At 38.6% G+C, this 18,618-nt stretch overlaps 1 protein-coding gene across 1 annotated transcript in view; it reads right to left on the bottom strand.

Annotated features, from left to right (window-relative positions):
* Positions 1–11,194, bottom strand: part of TINAG (tubulointerstitial nephritis antigen) — a 122,540-nt gene extending 111,346 nt beyond the window's left edge. The window contains exons 1-2 of the mRNA XM_075200902.1: positions 11,182–11,194; positions 4,795–4,858 (exon numbers count right to left, since the gene is read on the bottom strand). Coding sequence (XP_075057003.1) covers positions 4,795–4,858; positions 11,182–11,194 — 77 coding nt within the window. The remainder of the gene's footprint in view (positions 1–4,794; positions 4,859–11,181) is intronic.
* Positions 11,195–18,618: the final 7,424 nt, after the last annotated feature.

Below are 18,618 nucleotides of genomic sequence, written 5' to 3'. Positions count from 1 at the left end.
GCCGAAGACGCCGAACTCGCGGGGATTGAAGAAATCGGAGGTTAATGTATTTACCCCCTGATGTCAGCTAGTCCTTTTGTGGCAGAGCTGAAATGCAGTGGAAATGTTGTTTTTGAGATAAAGGTCATTGTCATGGTAAAGAGGGCCTTTGAAATTAATTGCAAAACATCTGATCATTCTTCATGACTTGCAATTTTTTTTTAAAAAAAAAGCACAATACGTTTGTTTTGCATCCCTTAATGAATCAGGCCCAGAGACTCAACTTGAGTTCAGAGGAGACTGAATAGGAAAAGAGTAATTGGGGGATCGTGGTGTTTAAGGAGGGAATCTTTGCAAGGTGTTTCTCTGTATTACAGGGAGATCTTTGTATATTGGTAGGTCTTTGTTCAATATTATTGTCTCTTTGCAAAAAAGGATTTGTGCCAGTGTTGGGTCTCTGTGCAAAAGTTAATTTATGTGCATGGGTGATTTTTGGGAAAAAGGATGTTTGCTGTGCAATGGCAATGTAGAGATGTCTGTGTCATTGCCTCATCCAGCTACACTGCTTGCTTGGTTAAAACATTTTGGCCCTGAAATCAAATCTGTCACAATCCTTATTTTTTTGCATTTATGTTTTGTTAGATATATTTTTACCGTTTTTCACATGGCATTTGTCTTGATATTTTTTGCATTACATACTGAAAGTTAAAATTAGTTCAACATTAACTAATAATTTAATACTGCAAATTTTTTTATTTCCATTTGTATGTTTATCCTGTTTGATGGCTTCATTTTCTGACCCCGAATTATTATTATGATGATTATTAAGTATTTAAAAGTTGCCAACATATTCATAGTTCTGTGCAATACGAGAAATTGTAATGCAACAGTAAACATGAACTGAAACATGAGAATTGAAGTATCTATCTACATAAGCTTGCAATCTAAGGAAGAAAAAAATGTGGAGAGTGTAATTAGTGATGAGACATGGGAAAATGTAGATCAGAAGCAAGAAATGTTTGCCCAGGCTGTAAGAGGACACATTCCCAGAGCTGGATCATATGCACTAAATATGAGAAAAATTTACAGAGATTAGGCGTTTAAAACAGAGTGGTAAAGTGAAAAAGGACTAATCATGTCAAATTGTATATTATGAGATAGCTAAAGCAAAATCACAAATAGAAGAAATGTATAATGGAAAATATAATAATAAGATAATAAGATAATCATAACTGAGTGGGCAGCACAGTGGCTTAGTGGTTAGCACTTCTGCCTCTCAGCACTGGGGTCATGAGTTTGATTTCCGACCATCTGTGTGGTGTTTGTATGTTCTCCCTGTGTTTGCGTGGGTTTCCTCCAGGTGCTCCAGTTTCCTCCAACTCTCCAAAAACATACTGGTAGGTTAATTGACTGCTAACAAATTGACCCTAGTCTGTGTGTTTGTTAGGAATGTAGACTGTAAGCTCCAATGGGGCAGGAACTGGTGTGAGTGACAAATATTCTCTGTACAGCGTTGCGGAATTAGTTGCACTATATAAATAAATAGATGATAATGAAGACAACCCACCCACAAAAAATACTATAAAGAGAATCTACTGTTACTGAATTATTGTTAAACATTCTAGTCTTATTTAATTTAGGGTAATTAAATTGTTTTACTTGGCTAGAAGAGTAAAAGCACAAGGTCACATGTAAGTTGTCAATATATAATGCATAAAGATTTTCACTATAGTAATTAAAAAACACAATCCATATAGCCTCCCTGTAAATTACTTGTTTTGGATGAACAATAGTGGATAGAACAGCATGAAATAGAATACATTGAGTCATATGGAACAATTTACATATTCAAGTTGGCAATAAGAAGCATTGTTTTTCCTGTACATCATACAGCAATTGTTATCTGTTAATGCACATTTTGCATTCATTAAAGTACATGTAAATTCATAATGTTCATCTTTCCTATGTGTTTTTTTTATTTTCATTTAATTGAGTAATCCTTCCCACCATTCTGACAAAGTAAATCAAAAGTTGGAAATATTAGCTGTCTCTGCTTGCCAAAGTATAAAATTAGGCAGAAAAGTTGAAGTAGATGTATTTTATAGATAATAGTTACTGATGGAAATAGGCAGTGGAAGCAACAATGTGAATTTATATATACTATACATCACTCATTAAATTGCATGGAACATAATTTACATTTAACAGTGTTAATATGCACAACATTATTTTAGACAGCCAACGCTAATGAGCACTTGTCATTCGGGAAATTTGATCTTGTCATTTCCATCTAACTGCTCAACACTGCTGCAAAGGAGCAGGCACAGTTAGCAATATAGTCAAATATGGTACTTCCTGGTTTGGAGGGCACCCATTCTTGCTATGTACCAAAAAATTGTCCTCCAATTGTACAGTATAAATGTTTTTTTCAAATTTCCAGTTACCTTTAGTAAGATCAATGTAATCCTCAGATAATTAGACTCTAGTATCCATTACTAATTCTGTCATTACAAAATCAGTCTAGTACATTGTTGGCTAACCTGTGACACTCCAGGTGTTTATGAAACTACAAGTCCCAGCATTCTTTGCTAATAAATAGCAGCTTATTGCTGGAAGGGTATGCTGGGACTTGTAGTTTCACAACACCTGGAGTGTCACAGGTTAGCCAACACTGGTCTAGTATGTACTATTCTACAAGTCAGACTTCAGACCAGTAGCTCTGATACTCTATTATTCTAGTAAAATGTAAGATCACGATACTCCTGTGTATGCTATAATCCTAGTTAGCGTTCATACCAATAGTCCTCAATTTGCACTAATAATGAAGTTATTTAACCAATCAGTAACTGCCGGCACATTTTAATATTTTACTAAGATCTAAGATAAACAGCCCACAACATTGTTTCCAAAACCCAGTCCTCAGGGTACCCTAAAAGTGCAGAGATGTATGCAGGGGTAGTATTGTTGAGGGTTTTGTAGGTAAAGGTGAGTAATTTGAATTTGATTCTGTAGGACACAGGGAGCCAGTGTAGGGATTTGCAAAGTGGTGCAGCAGATGTGGAGTGGTCAGAGAGAAAGATCAGTCTTACAGCAATATTTAGAGTGGATTGAAGTGTGGATATATGGGTGTCAGGAATGCCAGATAGCAGGAGGTTGCAATAGTCAAGACAGGAGATGATGAGAGAATGAATAAGCGTTTTGGTAGCATGTTGAGTAAGATAAGGGTGTGCTTTGGCAATGTTTTTAAGGTAGAGTCGACAGGACTGGGAGAGAGTCTGGATGTGAGGAATAAAGAATGTGACACCAAGGCAGCGGGCTTGGGAGACTGAAGAAATTGTGGTGTTATAGACAGTGAGGTAGATTTGAGGGCAGGTGGAGACTCTGGCAGGAGGGAAGATAATAAGCTCTGTTTTGGACATATTGAGCTTTAGGTAGCATTGGGACATCCATGTGGAGATAGCAGAAAGACAGTTGGTTACACGAGATAGTACAGAAGGGGAGAGGTCAGGGGAAGAGATATGGTTTGGGTATCATCAGTGTAATGGTGGTATTGGAGGCCGAATGAGCAAATTAGTGCCCCGAGAGAAGAGGTGTACAATGAAAAAAGTAAAGAACAGAGTCTTGTGGGATCCCAACAGATAGCGGGAGTGGAGGGGAGGATGAAACAGTAAAGGAGTGGTTCGATAGGTAGGAAGTGAACCAGGAAAGAACTGCGTCATGAAGGCCAATGGGGGGAAGGGTGTGTAGGAGAAGTTTTCTAGACATCGATGCCCTAGCATATTGGGTTTTTTTTTGTTCTTAATCAGTTGTAATCCAAATGGAAAAAAAACAAACAACTAAAAAGGCCCTATATGAAAATTACTCAGATGCATACAACAAACAACTGCTGATAATTGATCAAAGACAGGAGTCAATGATACTGCCCTTTTCTGCTAGACAATCACAAGTGTTTTCCGGTGTGTGTTCACTGTTTATGGGATGAGTGACAAGTGCACATGCACTCTTCTCTACGTACATTCTGAGCACACATGGGGACCACTCTATGTGAGCCCACTAGTATATAATACTTGGCTATACTGTACAGCGACAAAATACAAGTGGGACCAATCCCCATTGTAAAATTACCCACACATCTTCCCTCTCCACCTGATTCTCTGTGCCACAAAAGCCCTAAAGCTCCACTTGAGAAATAGGAGAATTGTGTTAACAGACCTCAGATCATGGCAATATAGAGCACACAGAGCTCGGACCTCAGCTTAATATGTTCTGGAATTAGATAATAGCCCTATATAATAAAAAATATGCATCTATTGAAAAATCATAGAGGCATAATTAGTCCAGATCTCAATTCAATAGAGAATCCGTGGCACTATTTGAAAGTTGCAGTAAACGAGCAGCATCCAACCAACCTGAAAAACCTTGAGTAAATCTGCAAGGAAGAATGGGCAAAAAACTCTTCCAAACAGTGTGCTAACCTGGTAGCAACTTATCCCACAGACTTAAAGCTGTTATTGCAGCCAAAGGAGATTCTACCAAGTACTAGTCTGCTTTGGATTGAATACTTATACAAGCAGCATTTTCCAGTTGTGTTTTGCTTTTGTGTGTTTTTATAAATCTGCAGACAAATAATGAATAATGAATTTTAAAATGTACTTTACGAGCAAAAAATATGATGTCTGGAACAATCTCTGTGTGTCATTTGTAATACAGTCAAATCTATTGAGTTTTTAGGATGCTGCAAGCAACTGTATATTTGATAGGCCGTATAAATATCAAAGCAAACATATGATGAAATATTAAGGACATAGACATTACCAGTAATTGCAGTTGTCTTTCCTTGTTGATTTATCTTCGTAATAGTATCCATCTGTAAAGCATCCTGTCAACACAATATACAAAATTAATGCTGAAAAATTTAGGTTTCATTTACTTTTAAAAGTATGCATTGTTTAAACAACATATCATCTGTATGTTTGTCAAAGTAGAGAAGGTACCAGGTAAATGTTATAAATAAATCATATTTCTGTATTTTCGTGACATTATTCATACGGAATGTTCTATGCCATTTGTGATTAAAGCTAATGCCACACAGGTGATTTGATCATCAGAATGTGCCAAACCTGAGAAATGTGGTGTTAAAATGTCCAACTGCCCAAGGTGACAAATGTATTTTAGATGAAGGTCTCTGTCCTACTAATGTATAGCACTTAATGTTTCGCACATTCATGTGTATGGTGCATTTTCAACAATTTTGCTGTCCAGTAGAGCTTATAATTTATTTTTGGTTAAACAAGTGTCACTTGTCCAAGGTCAGAAGGAGCCAAAATGTAAATTCAGTCATGTCAGTCTATGGGGAGACGTATGTGGGGTTAGACGTGTGTGATTTCTACACTAAGTGGGATTTTCTCACAAAGTGGACGAAAATGCACAGTTAGACAACACAGTTGGACAAACATTGGACTACATTTGACTTGCTTTTACTCCCAGCAATAAGCAACATCTGCCACAGCCTATTTCAGCACTACTTGTCTATTTATATGGAATACTGCTAAGAGGTAATTCTTAAAATACCCTTGCTTTTTGCTTTTACCCCTTTTATCACAATGTTTCACAAATTGCTTTTCTTAGTCTCATTTCATGGCATGATCTTTAGGACTGTGTCATCTTTCACCCCTCCACCAACACACAAATTTGTTCATATTGCACCTGCATTACTCCACTCACCTCTATTTAACACCCATGAACTGTTGTCCTATTTATTATCTCTAACAAGTACAGCCTCCACCTGTCGCCAGAAAATAAAAGGCCACACATCTTACAATCCCCTTGCCTATCTTTCGCTCACTCTGCTTCTATTAGCTGGTGATATATCACCTAATCCAGGTCCCCCACACTCCTCACACACACATACATCAGAACACTACCGTTCTATAGCAAACCTCAAACACATCACCTGTCTCCCCTCTCTTCCCAAGTCCTTTAAATGTGCCCTTTGGAATGCACGCTCTGTTTGTAACAAACTTACCTCCGTTCATGATCTCTTCCTCTCAAAAAACCTCAACCTTCTGGCAATAACAGAAACATGGCTTATGCAATCAGACACTGCCTCACCTGCAGCACTTTCACATGGTGGCCTCCATCTCACCCACACCTCCAGACCTGAAGGCAGACAAGGAGGTGGGGTTGGACTACTTCTCTCCCCACAGTGCACATACACAGTTCTACCAAATGTCCCATCACTCACGTTCACATCTTTTGAAGTACATGCTATTCGCATTTTTAATCCATTCTCCCTACGTGTTGCGGTGATCTATCGTCCCCCTGGAGCACACCAACAATTTATTGAGGATTTCTCTGCATGGCTCCCTCACTTCTTATCTTCAGACATCCCCACCATCATCATGGGTGACTTCAACATCCCCATTGATAACCCACCTTCCAAAGCTGCTTCCAAACTACTCTCTCTAACATCCTCACTTGACCTCTCCCAGTGGATTGAATCATCTACTCATAAGGATGGCCACTGCCTTGATCTTGTTTTCTCTAGACTATGCTCAGTTTCTAATTTTATTAATACACCCTTCCCCCTCTCGGATCATCACCTTATCAGCTACACTCTCACCCCCACTGCTCTAACCTCTCTACTGTCTGACTCAACCAAGCCTCCTCATACTCGTAGAAATCTTAATTCTATTAATCTTCAACAATTTTCCACCTCTCTCCAACACCTTCTCTCCCCTATCTCTACATTCTCATCCCCTGAGATGGCAGTACCTCATTTTCACCTAACCTTAGCAACGGCCCTTGATCAAGTGGCTCCAGCGACACTTCATACTACACGTCGACTTCGATGTCAACCGTGGCACACCAAAGCAACACGAAATCTTCAAAAACTGTCCCGTAAAGCAGAACGTCACTGGCGTAAATCTCGAAGCTCTAATGACTTCTTCACATATACTTCTGTCTACCACTCCTATCGAAATGCTCTGGACACTGCAAAACAAACATACTTTCAATCTCTTATCTATGCTCAGGCTTCTAACCCCAAACGCCTTTTCAATACATTTAATCATCTTCTCAATCCTCCCACCCCGAACCCTCCATCTACTATCAGTGCTCAGGATCTTGCTTCCTACTTCAAGGACAAGATTGACAAGATCAGACTAGAAATGGTATCCTCTTCCTCAACAAGCCATCAGCTCATTTCCTTCCCACTACCCTCTGACACCCTTTCTTCATTTGACCCCACAAATGAAGAGGAAATTTCTACGCTCTTCTTATCTTCCTACTCTACCTCCTGTCCTCTTGATCCTATTCCCTCGCAAATTGGTAGATCCCTGTCTTCTGTGCTCATTTCACCTCTAACTCAAATCTGTAATCTCTCACTCTCTACTGGCATCTTTCCATCACTATACAAGCATGCAGTGATTACTCCTATTCTAAAAAAACAAAACTCCGACCCAAACTCTCTCTCAAATTACCGTCCCATCTCTCAGCTCCCTTGCCCCTCCAAGCTTCTAGAGAGACTTGCCTACACTCGCCTCACACGCTTTCTTTCCGCAAACAACCTGTTGGATCCTCTTCAGTCTGGCTTTCGTTCTCAACACTCCACAGAGACTGCGCTGACCAAGGTTGTTAATGATCTGATCACTGCTAAGACTGAACGCCATTACTCTCTCCTAATTCTCCTTGATCTCTCGGCTGCATTTGACACCGTTGACCACTCTCTTCTCATACAAACACTGCAATCCCTAGGTCTTCAAGACACAGTTCTATCCTGGTTCTCATCTTACCTCTCTAATCGCTCTTTCACTGTTAATTTCTCTGGAGCCACCTCTGCTCCGCTTCCCCTATCAGTTGGAGTACCACAAGGCTCGGTGCTAGGTCCTCTGCTGTTCTCTATCTATACCGCTTCTCTTGGAAATCTAATAAGTTCCTTTGGCTTTCAGTATCATCTCTATGCGGATGATACCCAAATCTATCTATCCTCTCCTGATATCTCGACATCTGTGTTGTCCCGTGTAACTGACTGTCTTTCTGCCATTTCATCTTGGATGGCCTCTCGTCAACTCAAACTTAATCTTTCTAAAACAGAGTTAATAATATTCCCACCCGCCAACAAGAGCATACCTGACATTTCTATCTCTGTTGATAACATGACCATAAATCCCACCCCACAAGCTCGCTGCCTAGGTGTAATCCTTGATTCACGCCTATCCTTTGTTCCCCACATTGACTCGATATCTAAATTATGTTACATACATCTAAAGAACATTTCCAGAATCCGCACATATCTCACACAAGACACTGCTAAAACCTTAATTCATGCACTAATCATCTCCCGCATTGACTATTGCAATTCCCTCCTTACTGGTCTTCCCAAAAACAGACTCAAACCCCTAAAATCTATTTTACATGCTTCGGCAAGACTGATTTTCCTTGCAAATAGCTATTCCTCTGTTGAATCACTCTGTATGTCTCTACACTGGCTGCCTGTCTTCTACCGAATCCAATATAAAATACTTTTACTAACCTACAAGGCCATCAACAAAGCTGCACCAACATACATCTCCTCTCTTGTCTCAAAATATCTCCCAACTCGGCAACTCCGTTCTGCAAAGATCTGCGTCTCTCATCCACCCTCATTACATCCTCCCATTCCCGGTTACAGGACTTTTTTCGGGCTGCACCCACTCTATGGAACTCTCTCCCTCGCACAATAAGACTCTCCTCTGTTCTACAAACTTTCAAGCGTTCTCTGAAAACCTACCTATTCAGACAAGCTTATAATATTCCTCAACCACCATCTTAACCTCACTACCTTTAGCCTGTTACACAATTTCACACAAGACAACTACCCCCGGAATAACATTGTTGTGTGACAGGATCATTTAGCTTATGAGTCACCCTACCTTTGCAGTCTGGCTGGGCCAAGATGCAAAATGTATACTTAACCTCATGTGTCAATCTCCCATTGTCCCATAGATTGTAAGCTTGCGAGCAGGGCCTTCTCACCTCTTTGTCTGTTTTACCCAGTTTGTTTATTAGTTTATTACGTTTGTCCCCAATTGTAAAGCGCTACGGAATATGTTGGCGCTATATAAATAAATGATGATGATGATGATGATGAAAGAGGTCCATATTTTTAAACTTAGTTTAGATAACTTTTGAAGCAGATAATGGCCAAACCACAGTGCAAATCCTCATTAGGAATGCTGTGCATTAATTGTGCACTGGTGTGCATTGATATCTGCAGGGATTGGTGGAGCAAGCTGGTAACCTCTGTGGAGGAAGAAAAGCCAATGGGAGTAGTTGGATGGAGTGAGAGTGCTTCTTGCTAAATAGTAAATAGGCACACTAGTGCATCTAGTTTTATGGAGCAATGCAAAACTAGGGATTAATGAAAAGAGAATAACGGATGAATCAGGTACATTTAGCTCTGTTCCTTGATGGGAGAAAGGCCACACAGCCTTTTACATTTTACAGAAAAATGAGTCATTGCAGTAGCTCAGAAATGGGGGTAGTATAATCTGGCTAACCAAGGAAGAAAATCCAATTGATCTTCTCCCAGAAAGGCATTTTCAATATCCACCAATTTCTTTACTCGGGTTTTGAATGCCATTACATGACATGACTTTGTTGTACTGCATGGTAATATTTATGAAAAATAGGTAAACCTAGTATTCCTGAGGTTGCTGGTTTAGCGAGAGTTGATTGCGTTATCCTGGGGGTTTTACCGCTAAATATAAAATGATTACTGAATGTCTGCAGAGAATTACAAAACTGCACTGTAAGTCTGGAAAAGAAACAATAAACAGGTACATTTATACTTTATGTATAGTGATTCACTGGATTCTAAGCTATGGTTGATGTTGCTAATTAATGGGGAGCGATAGTTAAGCTCTAATATGTTTTGCACATAGTTGGAGAGGGGAAGCACTACTACCATTAACATTAATAATATGGAGGAATTTACCTCTCAATCACCTCTCAATCACCTCTCAATCTGAAGGCCTTAGGTACCTACAGCATAAAAATCTAAGAAAATCTGTCAAATGCCTTCTCTGCATCCAATGCAAGGATCACAGAGGGCAGTTTCAGTTCATGTGGTGAATGAGATCAATGGCTTTTTTAGTGTTGTCCAAAATTTGTTTTAACAGGACTAATCCCACTTGATCTGGATCAATCTTGCCAGGAAATAAATGGTTGTGTCTTTTACAATCATTTTTAAGTGTATGGTATCAGGGTGAAATTAGACTCCCTGCATTACTGAAAACCTGACTAAATGTGGAAACATTAAAAAATATATATTTTTTAATAGTGCATTGGGAAATTATCTGAGGCAGAAGCTTTCAATAACTTTATTGCGTTATTTTCTTGTTTTTCATAGGGTAACCACATCCAAATTTGCCATATCACATAAGGTTTAGTATTTCTGAGTATGTAGGATTGCACCATTGAATCATGAGGTCAATTCTTATGTTAAATGTAATGTTATATAGAGATTTGTAAAAATCTTTAAAGATATTATTGATATGGCAGGGATCATAACAAAATTACCTTGCATATCTATCACAGCTGATATAGCCTTTCTTGGCTTTTTTTCATAAAATGTGTGGATCAAACAACACAAGCCCCATTTCTTTTTGCTTTTCTGAGAGTTAAGATATTCTCTTCCTTTAATTAACTGTTATATTCTTTCATATGCATTGTTTTCTTTTACGTTAAGTAGCAAACCTTAGGATTTTAACTGTAATCAATGTTGTTAGTTGTCCTAAATTTGATTTGAGAGTATTTCTTGGAAGTGTGTGTGTTTTAGGATAATTTAGGTGTGTTTTCACAAGGGACGACCTCTTGGTGACCCCAGAAGGTCAAATGAAAAACAAGCCACATACGCAAGAGTGCAGAGTAGCATGTATCTATACAACTTTACGACAGGAAAAGGAGGAAGGAGGAGGGTAGGGGTGGATTAACTTAGGCATCTGATGAAATTGCCTTGTGCGATGAAACGCGTCAGCCTGGATATTTTGTGACCCATGTACTGTGCAACTTATTATCACTTGGAAGCCAAGTCCATCAGCTGCTAGTTGGTCTCAGTGGTTTGTGGTCCTTACATCCGGCTGTTGCCCTAATATTCATTGTATCCATAGTGAGCTGCGGCTCCAAAAAGAAGCAGGAACTGCCAAATGCGGTTATACTTACCAGGGGAATTCATTCTATATTGTACCACCTGTTGACTCGCAGAGGATTACTTTGCTGTGGCGCTATTTACTCCAGCGGGACAGTCTACAGGAATTCGGTAAGATACCAGCAGACTTTCATCCCAAACGACTGTGATTCTATATCGCCTATTGAGCTGGCGCTTTCAGTACATTTGGATTTCAATAGTGGCTGCATTTATTAGAGCCCACTATTTTTGAATGTGCTGATTATTTGAGAGGTGTGCACAGATCTGGACCAATTATTATTATTCTTTGGAATCAGTGATTCATATATGACTATTTCAGTTATGGACTGAAGTTATGCTTTGATATAATTTCTCATGGGACTTTTTTCATATGCTGTTGCATTTTCAAATAATATCTAATTATCCATATGTGATTTGTTTAGGAATAGCTTTTTATATAATATATTTCTATTGGTTGATAGTAGCTAATAAATATTGTTTAATTATTTACATTAACAGCTGTTTTGTGGTCACTGTTTCACGATTGCATATTGTTTATTTTTACATTGTTTAGAGGTGGCAGACCTCTTGCAATTTGTGAACAGGGTCCATAGCCATTCTAAGCACCTTAAGGTATTCATTTTTTTTCTTCAAATGAAAAACAAGCCACATATGCAAGAGTGCAGAGTGGCATGTATCTATACAACTTTACGACAGGAAAGGGAGGAAGGAGGAGGGTAGGGTTGGATTAACATAGGCCGAGTACGGTAATTGCATGGTCATGCAAATGCTACTGAGGCAGATCAGCACAGAGACGCATCAGGAACCGTATATCTTGCACCTGCTATAGGACATTGATGATGATGATGATGATAATGACAGTCACCAGCTAACTGCTTCTGATGGTCTGATTGCAAATTCACCTCTGAAGCTGATTCTGTGGGCGTATTTTAAAAATAATTTTTTGCTACTTTAATTCGTATGTGAGAAGAATTATTATATATGCTGTATTTTATTAAGCCTTAGAGCAAATATGTTTTTTTGCTATCGAAACAAATGTTAACTTATGACCTGGTTGTGTGTATGCATATGTGGGTGCATCTATGCCTGACATATATGCTACAGGTGCAGAGCTGTGTGCATCTTGAAATGCCTAAAAGGGCAGAATATGGGCATTAATATGTTATTTATATGCTAATTATATGGGTGGCTTTATTGAGCGTAAATTACACCCAACACTCAGTCAACTGCATCAGGCTCACTGTGTGCATCAGCTAGAAGTTTGTTTTTAAGAGGGTACTTGCAACCTTATGAAATGTAAAGTTTCTGAAGAAGGAGATGGTGGGTAATCTGTAGAATAAGTACAAGTAGTTGTTATCAAATAAATTGTCAAATTGCTTTTACAAGAAGCCAGAGAATTGTTATTATTCATAACTCCTGGACATATCCTGAGGACATATATTGGATAACTAGGATAACCAATATCTTCTGGCAATTCTTTACTGATGTTATTTATGTATTGTGCATTCAGAGAACATTTCACCCTGATTTTTTTTTTTTTTCTTAATAAAGACACTTTATAATTACCTTGGTGGATGTGGTATCCTAACACACTATTAAAGGCTAATCAGAATGCTGAGCTTATTACAAAGAATTTATTTACCCACTTAAGGCTATACAAAGAGCTCTATATATTTTTTATTCCCATTCATCTCTTGGAAACACATGAAATCAAATATTTGTGACATTTATTGAAAGCGTCATTACAGCCTTTATTGTGTATTTATTAAAAGTTTAACTACTCCTTTAAACAGGTGAGTGCAATTTTATTTTCACACAAAAAATTATTGTTCCTTTACTAGACCCCTGCCCATGCAGCATGTTATATTTACATTAAATTGCTTAGGGGGCATGACATAGCTAAAGGGGTGTGGATACACATTGGTCTTATTATTTTGTCTTTTTAAAATATATACATAGTATTACCCATACTTACCAACTTGACAAAATTGCTTTCCGGGAGAGGTGGGCGTGATGGGGGCGAGGCTCCAAAAATGTGCATAATTTTGGACCCGCCCCCATGATGTAATGACTCAAACGCGTCATTTGACAGCAGGGGGCGGGGCCAAATGCAGCGATTCTCCGGGAATCGCGGCGTATGGGAGCTAATTCCGGGATATTGCCACACTCTCCCGGGAGTCCGGGAGACTCTTGCAAAATGCAGGAGTCTCTCGGACATTCCGGGAGAGCTGTCTAGTATGGTATTAACAATGTTGACATTAAAGACTAGCATTTTTTTGCAGACCCAATTCCACTAGGAAATTCAGCCTCATGCTGAACAGGCTGGGACTAGCACATTTTGACAGGGAAACCCTATGTTTTTAAATTACATCAAAATACCCTATAAAAGTATCTTTATGTAGATGTATTTACAAGTTTAACTCAAGATAAAAAGTAAATGCACATTTTATGCCTGCGCTTTTGATGCAATATTAATTACATTACATGTGTCACGTACATTTGTTTGAAAAATGTATGATTGTGTACAAGAGTTTATTATAATTGATACATATAAAACACCACTTATCCCCCAAAGCTTAATATGTCTTAAGGAATGTAAATCTAATTAACACATAGGGGCATATTCAATTAGGATTTGTGCCCGCAATTACGTGCGGCTGCATAGGCACGGTACTGCAACATCGTGAGTAGGGGAGTGCACGGAAATCTGCGATGTTGTGCTACCATAATGACACTTTATATGCGCAGATGCGCGTAATCGCGTGCGCAAATCCTAATTAATAGGATACATTTTAGCAAATGGATCTAGAGACGGCTATCTGGATAGCCTGGAAAATAAGTTTGGTATACTGTAAATACCTTTATACTACTATTGTATATAAGTTACCAAACCAAAAACTTTAGCACTCCTGGGGTAAATTTATCAAGCTGCTGGTTTGAAAAAGTAGAGATGCTATCTATAGTAACCATTGAGATTCTAGTTATCATTTATTTAGCACATTCTACAAAATGACAGCTACAATCTGATTGGTTGCTATAGGCAACATCTCCACTATTTCAAACCCGCAGCTTGATAAATTTACTCCCTGATTTATTATATACTATTATATATGCAGTTTCTAGTAACATGCACCAGTGTACAATGATGGCACATACAACTCATAATAGTGTATATTCAGCATTAGCAGCTACTGTAAAATCTAAAATCATCCCAGATTTCATTATGCATAAACATTTACAAACATTTTATTATAATTGTTGTACAGATGTACAAAATTATTAAATTAAATGTGAATGTTCAGTACTTAGAGACGTGTGAGTGTGTGAATGCTATGCTGTGTTCACATGTGAATATTTGAGCTATAATTTGTCTGCTCTCAATGTTATAAAAATACCACAGTATGACCTTACTCTGAGTGCAGTCCAGCTGTTCTTTTGTACCCGTAAGAAAAGATCAAGCTGACTAACTTAAAAGCTCATTTTATACTCAGAATGTAAGGTTAATACTGTTTGCTGCTCAGAAAACTCACCCTTGTCCTTTCCTTACCTTGCTTATCAGAAGAACCAGAGAACACAGTGGAGGGATCATTTGTTGCTGTAGTCTTTTGTAGATTCTGTGCACTGCAAGTAAGCCAGAAGTCTGGGCAACAGTCTACATGCCCCAATGGTTCCTGGTCACAAAATGTGTCACAATAGCATGTTGCATTTTTTCCAATGTAATAAAAACCGCAATCATCATTTCTACTGTCACAGCAGCCATATATGGTACAGTAACTATATGTATCCAGAGATCTTTTTGCTCTTGTACTTCTTAATAGGTTATTCTCCTCTGCAGAATACAAGTTTACTATTAGACGTCTCCCAGAAACAAGTCCTTTAAAATAAAAATTACTTGTTATACATAAATATATCAGTATATAGTAGATACATTCCATTGTCACCTAGGAAGTAGCTATCCTCAATGTGAGGTGGAAGTTAAATGAATATTAACATATAGTCTTATTGACTTGTACTTTGCTAGGTGATTTTGATTAACAATTAACCAGTCTTATCAAGTGATCAGCTTAAAAATGTGCAAAAGCTATAAAATGAGCAAACAGACAAATATGGTATAACTACATAAATTGAATAGACTTTGAACAGCATATTGTCACTTAGAAATCAATGTTTCTTAAGGTTAACATAACTATCCATAATAAAACCATGTTTGTCATCTGCAGATATGCACTAAACTGTAAGGATGTCATGCTCATTGTGCACTCTGAGGCTCATGCTCAGCAGACAAGTATTGGTTTCATCATCTACCTCATGTGCATGAACACACACAAATGTCAAACTTCGTAACTATGTATCCCAGGATGTGCAGCATGTTATGCAACTATGTAGTGTAGAGCCTGATCAACCCATACCGGCATTTAATAAATATTTTTACCAGTGCATTTTTGTTAAAAGAAATTATAGGTGTCAGGCGCTCCCACGGCTGGCTGGAGTCATCAGGGCCGCACCTGATCTAAAGGGGGGTGGGCCTGACAATTACTATAGACAGGTAGCCCAAAAGCAAATCAGATTACTGTTAGCTGCCTGTCAGTGTGGATGCGGCTGTTAGTCTCGTCTTGCGAGATTACCACTTCTCCAGAGACTGGATTAAGAATTGTCTACACCAGCTAGCAGTAATCGGATTTGCTGCCAATCTGTCTCTCATGTAGAAGATGAAGACTGCTGTGACTGAGGTAAGTGAGTCTGGAGGGGTGACTGAAGGGAGGTGATGAAAATTAATGCAGATGAGGTTATGAAAATGGCTGCAGGGTTGCAGCAATACAAAATAATTAATATTACCTTGAATCTGGAGAGATGAATCACATATAGCCTGGACATTGATCGAGTGGAAATATTTCAATAAATAGAAGCATTTCCACCCAAAGGGACCAGAGCTACGTGTGTACAATCTATTGCCACTATAATATATAAACTGTTATTTTATGGGCACAAGGGAGTGGCAGATGTATGAATACCGGATGCATGTTAGGAAAGTCCTTAGCATAACCTGCAGCACCTGACTGAAGGTGGCTTGGGACATTCCTTCCGCGACAACCACTGTGGTCTGAAAAGATCCTGGTACACGGAAATGCAATACCGCCAATAGTTTATTCAGTGGTGGTATTGTTGTTGAGATGGTTTGCAAAGGCTCTAGGTAACATTGCACAATGCACAGGGTGTCCATGATGACATGAAGCAGTAATCAATAGTGACGAACCACCTCAGCATCATGCATCCCAAAGAGACACTTTGCGTGAGGAAGCGCTCTCTGGGCTGGTTTCAGAGTGGATAGTGCCTGCTGTCCTCCAGATTCTGTGCCTCCACTATGCCCATGTCTAGTTACATGTGAGAAAGAAGGATGGAGAAAAGAAATCAGTTACCTAATGCCTTGCAGATGTCATAGTCTATTTGTACATTAACCATTAAAGACATACTTACATATAGAAGGGATCCACTAAGTTTCATCCTCAAATTTCTGTAAAATATATAATATAAAAGTATATAAATTAGGCGTCACATGAAATATAATAAGCATAACTATTTTAAAAAAATAAATGATAAAACTATGGTACTACATAGTCATGCATATTAGATGACACAGGCAAGCTTTTAAAAAACCAACATGCAAAATGCAAATTTATGCAAGCATGTACAAACTAGACAACAGGCACATAGTAATGTCACAGATTACCAATGCTTGTTTGTTTAAAAATGCTATGTTAAAAAATGTATGAAAATAATTTGAAAATCAGAGTCCATTGCAAATATTTGCACAAGTATGCAGTGTTTGTAAAATATAAAATAATGCACCTACCTCTTTGGTAGAACAATCCTCTAATATAATACTATTTGGGTGGTAATCATATTTCCTATGACACCAACAAAAAGAATACTGACAGTAAAATGGAGACACTTAAAATACTGACAAGTAGGAAATACCTAACTACGTAAATACAGACAGGCAAGAAATTCCGATAGCCTAAATACCTATATGAGAGAAATCCTGACCAGTGAAAATGCAGAGAATCACATTGCGAACGGGACTGGTGGATATATATATTGTTAAAAATAGAACAATTAAATTTAAAAAAGTGTGGCGTTCCGACCTATAAACACTATTAACCCTAGTGCTTCCAGCCAACTGCTGGTTTCTGTAAATTCAGGGAGAAAAAGAGCTTGAGCCCCCCCCCCCCCCCCCCCGATTTCATGAAAACCAGCACTAGGCAAACCAGCTGGGTTGCGTGGCACTATAACAGTGGGACACAAGGCAGGGGTAACCAACCCCAGACTGAAAGTACTAGTGATCTTCCTATTTGCCTGGGGTGGTGGGTGTAAGGTAATAAAGTGAGTGTAGTGTATGAAAATGTTAAAAAGACAATCTTATTGTGTGGAACTACAAATCCCAGCCAACCTGGGCTGTCATTAACAGTCTGGGCATGCTGGTGCTTGCAGAATTACAAGGACCAGCGTACGAATGACAGCCAAGGCATACCTGCACTTGAGAACCACAAATGCCACCATCCCCTGACACCCAGGGCCAGCTAATACATGTAGTTCCACAAAGTAAAATGTAAAATAAAACACAACTCCCTCTTTTACACCACAATTAATAACGTATACACCCCCACTTCGAGCACACTGTGTGTGTGTGTGTGTGTTTGTGTTATATATATATATATATATATATATATATATATATATATATAGATATATATATACAAGTTAACCCATGCATGATACTAATGCATTCTAGTCAAATCAAGCTACTTAAGGTCTTAAAAAGGTTCTTGTCATGCATTTGGGCCTAGCCCAGGCCTCCTCAGGGGAAGAGCGTTACTTCCCGACGCAAGTGCCCTTTTTAATGTGTGTTCATGAGGTAAAGCCTATGTTCAAGTACATAGTGGTTTTAAGTCAGGGAAGCAAAAATGTAAATAAAAAGCTTGTACCTTTTCAAAGAAAAAAAAACACCTCTCTAATAAAGGTGAAAGTTTACTGTAGAAAAACATAAAATTGCCAACATGCCATTCTACCCAAAATATTACCAAGCATACCAGCATCAGCTAGCTCCTTTCTCTCAGCTAGATCTCAGCACCTGCAGTTTACACTGTCATCATATTCACCCTCATCAGTGTGTACATTATCCTCAAACAATACTAATTAATTCCCGATGGAATTTACCATTACAGAAGTCTGTGTACTTTGATGTAATTGCCGGTAATAGCCTTCCTCGTGGAATTTGTAGTTCATTTTACAGAAGAACTGTCATGATTTTTGGGCAATTCTTTTAGACCAGACCAAATGTCAAAATGTTGTGCAGACTCATCTGCATCATCACTGGGTGTCTTGGGAAAGCTAATTTTTTTCCTAGCAGCAATTTACAGTGAAACTGAAGAAGGAGACGTCATTGTATCATG

This window comes from Mixophyes fleayi, chromosome 3, assembly GCF_038048845.1.
Source record: "Mixophyes fleayi isolate aMixFle1 chromosome 3, aMixFle1.hap1, whole genome shotgun sequence".
Taxonomy (NCBI): domain Eukaryota; kingdom Metazoa; phylum Chordata; class Amphibia; order Anura; family Limnodynastidae; genus Mixophyes; species Mixophyes fleayi.
Note: the sequence above shows the minus strand (reverse complement) of the source record. Positions and strands in the feature narration are given on the sequence as shown.